Source organism: Centropristis striata, chromosome 17 (assembly GCF_030273125.1).
Source record: "Centropristis striata isolate RG_2023a ecotype Rhode Island chromosome 17, C.striata_1.0, whole genome shotgun sequence".
Classification (NCBI taxonomy): domain Eukaryota; kingdom Metazoa; phylum Chordata; class Actinopteri; order Perciformes; family Serranidae; genus Centropristis; species Centropristis striata.
Window position 1 is genome coordinate 7,185,717 of NC_081533.1, and position 7,116 is coordinate 7,192,832.

General features: G+C 40.2%; 1 protein-coding gene across 1 annotated transcript; it reads left to right on the forward strand.

Moving 5' to 3' along the window:
• Window positions 1-1,177: 1,177 nt before the first annotated feature.
• Window positions 1,178-6,679, forward strand: LOC131990018 (platelet glycoprotein Ib alpha chain). Its single transcript, XM_059355401.1, has 6 exons — window positions 1,178-1,342; window positions 2,295-2,390; window positions 2,505-2,696; window positions 4,415-4,510; window positions 4,611-4,790; window positions 5,053-6,679. The coding sequence occupies exons 1-6, from the start codon at window positions 1,178-1,180 to the stop codon at window positions 6,412-6,414; spliced, it is 2,091 nt and encodes a 696-aa protein (XP_059211384.1). The 3' UTR covers window positions 6,415-6,679.
• The last annotated feature ends 437 nt before the right edge of the window (window positions 6,680-7,116 follow it).

The following is a 7,116-nucleotide window of genomic DNA, read 5'->3' on the forward strand; positions in this document are numbered from 1 at the left end:
AACTTTGTTAAAAAAAAGTGCTATACAAATAAAGTTTATTATTATAATAAAATCACAGAAAATTAAAAGTTCACTATATTATTGATCAGTCTGACGCTTACCTGCATATGAAATGTGCTATAATTCCTTTAAACCATTATGTAAACACTTTGATGATGTTTTTATGCTTGGTCCTGATTTGCTGAAGTCCGATACAGTAAGCGCTACTGTAACTGCACGGCTTCGTTCGGTGGCATCATTAAACAAACGCTACCCGTTGTAACAAAGTATCAAACATAGGCCTAATTAAATTGCCTAAATGCGGGATAAGATATTGAACAGAATAAGAAAAGACACTCACCTTAAGGACATCACGTAGGCTATTGCAGTTCCTAGAGTAGAGAAGGTGCGCTCGATTTGCATACCCAGCTGTCCAGGAATTATATTAAAATTATTAATTAGTATTTCGTGCGCACATTATACCTACTTTGTGGCCACAAATTAGTATTTTGTGAGCACGTTATACTTATTTCGTTCCCACGAATTAGTATTTTGTACGCATGTTATACTTATTTCGTTCCCACAAATTAGTATTTCATGGCCACAATTTAGTATTTTGTAGCCACAAATTAGTATATTATAGCCAGGAATTAATATTTTGTGCGCACGTTATAGCTATATTGTGGCCACAAGTTAATTTTTTTTTTACCATGTCATGTCTGGGGCTCCGTAATGATCATACGAATGAGAAGAAATTAAATAAATGAAGCCATGAAATGTTTCATTCTGTGTGTAATGGATCTATATCGTGTGTTATTTCAGCTTTTTGAATTGAATTACTGACATAAATAAACTTTTCTATCATATTCTAATGTACTGAGATGCGCCTGTAAGTGGCTTTTTACAGCTTTTGATGGTTTTCTTACAGTGTGGGGGACAAACTCTTCTTGTTTGCAGCATAAAAAAAGACTAAAAAACAAATGGAGGAGTCTGTAGAAAACAAAATTATATAAAGAGACTCGCGCTATCAACAGTGGAACAGCTGAGTCTTATCACACTTCCTGCTTCAGCAGCTGTCAGTCAAACACACACGCACACACACACACACATACACACACACACAGCAGATAGTGTTGGAGTTTTTCCTCTGCAGTCCTTCAGTCTCTCAGACTGTCAGGACCTCAGGGTTTCCCCCAGCATGCAGCTCTTCGTCGTCCTCCTCGTCCTCGTGTCCTCTCAAGGCATGGCGGTCATGGCGTGGGCCGGCTGCACCAGAGACCGGGACAAGGACCACCGGACCCGGGAGAACTGCACGGTGCTGGGCTTCAGCGACGTCCCGCCAGGATTCGAACCCACGACCATGGTAACGCAGCGACAAAACAACATTTAAAAAAAGTTTTCCCTTCAGGAATAATATTTGGTGGTTTGTCAGAATATCTGCAAAATTAAGAAAAAAAATGTTATTCACATCAGATAGATCAAAATGATCTAAATCATTATTATGCATATTTTCTGAAATATTGTAATGTATATCTATATAACAAAAATGTACAGATTTGTGTGTGTCTTGAGATTTTATTTTTGCATAAATAATTCAAATATGTATTATTCTAATGGCAGCACTGAAAATCTTGAAAATAAAAAATGTTTGTCTGAAAATAAAAAACGTATAATATAATATGAATACTGCAATTTTAAGCTTTGCAGAAAAATAAATAAAACAAACAACTACTTTTCTTTTTTCGTCATATTTATTTGAAGAAAACAAGTAAAGCTAAATAAATTCAATAAAAGGGATAAATAAATTAGTTTAAATGTAAAATATCCATTTATGCATTTTTACGAAACGACATTTTCTGTAATTTTTGCATAAAAAATAATCTAAATGATTAAATGTTCAATGCAGTGTCCCAGCGATATGATTTACGATTAAAAATATATGTATCTTCCCACATCTTACACAAAATCTAAACTAATTTTGGTGGATTTTTTCTTTATTTAAATTTTTGGAATTTAGTTTTTTACCCCTTTACACTCAGTGTCCTTGTGTAACACACTGACAGTTTGAGAATCTTGTAGAGAGTTTTTTCTCCTCGTGCACAATTAAACATCCTGTACGATTCAACAAAAGTTTTAAAAAGTTGAGGACTTGAGGATTGGGCTGGAACTCATCCCTGATGGATGAAAGTGTTTGATTGAAAGGACGAGACCACAGCATCCTGTTTCAGAGTGATAAGACGACAGTTTGACAGGAAACTCTGACAGCTTTAAACATGTTTCTTCTTTGACTCTCTCTCTCTCTCTCTGTTTTTTAGGTTATGTTGTTTCCCAACAACCTCTTCTCCAGTCTGTCCTGGTCCTCTTTCCAGATCTTCACAAAGATCTACGAGATCGACCTCACAGCCAACAAGGTGTCTGAATCAATGAAGTTGAAGCCAGTTGTCATCAGTGTTCAGAATGAACTGAGACATGTTTGGTTCTCTCATGTTGTTGTTTGTACATATTTAAAGGTTTCGTGTTTCCAGGTTCCAGAGGTGACCCCCAGTGTAACTCCAATCCTGCCCACACTCAGTGTTCTCCGGCTGGGGTCGAACCGTCTGACGTCCCTCCCTGACCTGTCCTTCTCCGCCTGTCCTGCTCTGACTGAACTCTACCTGGACAACAACGCCGTGGACTCTCTGAGCGACCGCACCTTCTCTGGACTCAGCAAGCTGGAGGTTAGTGTGCTAGCATGCACATTGTGATTTTTAGCAAGAAAAGATGCATATGAATGATGTTTGAAATTAGGATGCAAACATGAAGGTAACTTGTTAAAAAGTTAGGATGCAAACATGAAGGTAACTTGTTAAAAAGTTAGGATGCAGAACATAAAGGTAACTTGTTAAAAAGTTAGGATGCAAACATGAAGGTAACTTGTTAAAAAGTTAGGATGCAAAACATGAAGGTAACTTGTTAAAAAGTTAGGATGCAAACATGAAGGTAACTTGTTAAAAAGTTAGGATGCAGAACATAAAGGTTACTTGTTAAAAAGTTAGGATGCAAACATGAAGGTAACTTGTTAAAAAGTTAGGATGCAAACACGAAGGTAACTTGTTAAAAAGTTAGGATGCAAAACATGAAGGTAACTTGTTAAAAAGTTAGGATGCAGAACATGAACGCAACTTGTTAAAAAGTTAGGATGCAGAACATGAAGGTAACTTGTTAAAAAGCTAGGATGCAAAACATGAAGGTAACTTGTTAAAAAGTTAGGATGCAGAACATGAACGCAACTTGTTAAAAAGTTAGGATGCAGAACATGAAGGTAACTTGTTAAAAAGCTAGGATGCAGAACATGAAGATAACTTGTTAGGAAGTTAGAATGCAGAACATGAAGGGAACTTGTTAGGAAGTTAGGATGAAGAACATGAAGGTAACTTGTTGGGAAGTTAGAATGCAAACATGAAGGTAACTTGTTGGGAAGTTAGGATGCAGAACATGACTGTAACTTGTTAGGATGCAGAACATGAAGGTAACTTGTTAGGAAGTTAGGATGCAAACATGAAGGTAACTTGTTAGGAAGTTAGGATGCAAACATGAAGGTAACTTGTTAAAAAGTTAGGATGCAGAACATGAAGGTAACTTGTTAAAAAGCTAGGATGCAGAACATGAAGATAACTTGTTAGGAAGTTAGGATGCAAACATGAAGGTATCTTGTTAAGAAGTTAGGATGCAGAACATGGTAAATGGTAAATGGACCTGCACTTATATATCGCATTTCTAGTCGCTTTGCGACCACTCAAAGCGCTTTACACTACAGATTGCGCTCATTCACCCTTTTACACACACTCATACTGGTGGCAGAGGCTACCCTAAACGGTCCCACCTGCCACCATTGGGAATTCATTCACACACCGATGAACACAGCATCGGGAGCAATTTGGGGTTCAGATTTGGGGGTTCACAGCATCGGGAGCAATTTGGGGTTCAGTATCTTGCTCAAGGATACTTCGACATGTAGGCTGCGACGGTCAGGGATCGAACCACCAACCCTTCGGTTGGGGGCCAACCAACTCTACCTACTGAGCCACAGCCGCTCACACACCGCGCACATGAAGGTAACTTGTTAGGAAGTTATGATGCAAACATGAAGGTAACTTGTTAGAAAGTTAGGATGCAAACATGAAGGGAACTTGTTAAAAAGTTAAGATACAGAACATGAAGGTAACTTGTTAGGAAGTTAGGATGCAAACATGAAGGGAACTTGTTAGGAAGTTAGGACTCAGATAGTCAAGGTAGTGTCTAAGGAAGTTAAGAATGATACTCCTGAAGGAAGCAGCAGACGAAGGCTTGGTAGGTGGCATTTCAGCTTAACTTTCACACCAGGAAACTCTGGATGCTTCTAACTAAATTTACCTGACTCATTGATTCACTTGTGACTGATGCTCCCACCTTCTAGATCCTGGACTTGTCCTCCAATCGTATCAAGGTGCTTCCTGACCTCTTGCTCCACCCACTCCCTGCCATAGAAACCCTTTTACTGGAGAACAACAAGGTGGGAGAACTCATTTATTCTACTGGTGTTTACTGGTGATAGTTTGCAGCAGAATTTTATCTTGTCTTCTTGTCCTTGATACATGTCCTTATCATTTCAGATCGAGGTGGTGCCAGATAATTGGTTTAGCGAGAAGGAGGCGGTACCATACCTCTTCTTCTCAGCCAATCCCTGGACCTGCTCCTGTTCTCTCGGTTACTTGCGCCGATACCTTGACGAATACGAATTCAACTTCTATGTCCGGGATGGCCCGAGCATCAAGAGCAATGGAGAGAGCGTGGTGAGTTCCACCAACAGGACACAGCAGCAAAGTAAAGACAAACGCTGGGAAAATGAAGGTTTTGCTTTTAGATGAGGTCAAACTGCACTTTATACAAACGCCTTTGTTTGAAGAATACCAACGATTGTATTCAAGAGACTGGAATGATCGTAATGTAGGGAACAAAGCTTGTATGATACGACTTTTATTGTTGTTTTATTGTTGAATATTTAATGATTGCTTAAGGCATACTTGTTTCTTTATGGTTTCCATGTGTTCTCAGATCTGTGGCTCCCCTCAGTCGTATAAGGATAAACCTGTACTGAGTCTGGAAGAATCTGATCTTTGTCCACCTGCAACAATACTGCGCGGAGACAAAATCGAACCAAGAATTGAAACTGTCCATACCACTCCACCAAACTCTGCTTTTCCTACTACCCTAACTCCTATTCCCACTACTACAACCACTTCTCCTACTCCTATTCCTACTACTACTACCACTTCTCCTACTACTACTACCACTTCTCCTACTCATATTCCTATTACTACTCTCCCTACTCCTATTCCTATTCCTCCTACTACTCCTGCTTTCATTCCTTTCTATTACTACACCTTTAGAGCCACCTTGGCTCAGCCCATTGTTACTGCTTTTCCTGCTGCCAGACTCTCAACAAAGAGTCCAACCACAGTGACGCCATCTACGCCAGCTGTCACTACGCCCACAAAAGTCCAATCCATTCCTTCGACCGTAACATCGGCAACACTGACACTCCGGGTATCCACGACAACAGAGGCAGCTGCCACATCGCCCCCTCCCTGGGTGATCAGGGAAGTCACAGACGGTAGAATCGATGCCGCCAAAGGTGCAGCGGTGTTCTGTTTCTGGCTTTTCGTGGGGTGTCTGCTGATGTGCGTGGCATCCGCAGCATGTATATTGGTGACCGTGACGAGGCTCGTCTTCTGGTACAGGCAGGTGTACAAGCCACTGAGCATGATGCTGGCGAGGAGGCGGGGAGGTGGTGACAGAATGGCGCTGTTAGCGTGCAGCAGAAGGGAAAGGAGAGAGGTGGCAGGAGGAGGAGGAGGAGGAGGAGGAGCAGTGATGGCGCTGTATCGCTCTGTGCTGTACATCCACAAAGAGGGAGGAGTACCTTCAGAGAGAGAAGATGGATGGAAGGAGAGTGATAGAGGGAATGACGGACTTCTTGTCACTCTGGTGCCAACAGGAAGAGGAGGAGTGCTGAAAGAGGAAGAAGGAGAAAGAGTAGAGAGGGAGGAAAAGGGAGTGTACAGGAAGACGCTGTATCGTCTGTGCAGCAGAGAGCAGGAGGTGGAGGGGTGGAGGAACGTGATGGAGGAGTGTCAGGTATCTGCAGGAGGAGGAGGAGCAGCAGGAGGTGGAGGAGAAGGAGCAGGAGGAGGAGGAGGAAGAAAGAGCTACAGTGTTATTCTGAGGGAGGAGAGGGAGGAGGCGGGGGGAGGGAGGGAGGAGCTGGAGTGGGTGGTGGGGGGTTGGGAGGTGAAGAGCGGAAGTGAGGAGAAGGGGGCGGAGTCCAGGAGCAGCTGGGGGGAGTGGCTGGCACACTACTTACCCAGCATGCCCTGGGGTGTGGCCACGCCTCCTGATGGCGGGGCAGCTCAGTGATGTCACCGGTGGAGCTGCATCAAATATTGGCCCAAAGAATACAGTCTCAGGATGTTTTTATGTAACATTTTACTCACTGTGTCCTCGATTTCATGCAATATACAATATATATATAAATCTATAAGTCCTGCAGCTTTATGGAATCAGCATTCAAAGCAAAGCAACAGAAAGAACTCAGAAATGTCTTCTGTTAAGGATGGTTATAACGTAGGACGGAGTATTAGCGGCACATTTAGAAAAAAAAATTAATTATGAGATTACAGTCAAAAATATTTAATTAATTACGAGAATAAAGTCGAAAATATTCAATTGATTATCAGAATAAAGTCAAAAATATTTATTAAATTATGACAATAAAGTCAGAAATATTTGATTAATTACGAGAATAAAGTGGAAAATATTTCATTAATTACGAGAATAAAGTCGTAAATATTTAATTAATTATGAGAACTAAGTCGTCAATATTTAATTAATAATGAGAATAAAGTCCTAAATATTTAATTAATTATGAGAATAAAGTCGTCAATATTTAATTAATTACGAAAATAAATTTGAAAATAGGTAATTAATTACGAGAATAAAGTACAAAATATTTAATTAATTATGAGTATAAGGTTCTAAATACTTAATGAATTACAAGAATAAAGTCGTAAATATTTAATTAATTATGAGAATAAAGTTTAAAATATTAAATTCATTTTG

Bases quoted from the DNA above. Each gene is read 5' to 3' on its own strand.
- LOC131990018 (XM_059355401.1), top strand. From the start codon at position 1,178: ATGCAGCTCTTCGTCGTCCTCCTCGTCCTCGTGTCCTCTCAAGGCATG. The intron at 4,511-4,610 runs GTGGGAGAACTC...TTATCATTTCAG, and splicing joins TTTTACTGGAGAACAACAAG to ATCGAGGTGGTGCCAGATAA. The intron at 4,791-5,052 runs GTGAGTTCCACC...ATGTGTTCTCAG, and splicing joins AGAGCAATGGAGAGAGCGTG to ATCTGTGGCTCCCCTCAGTC.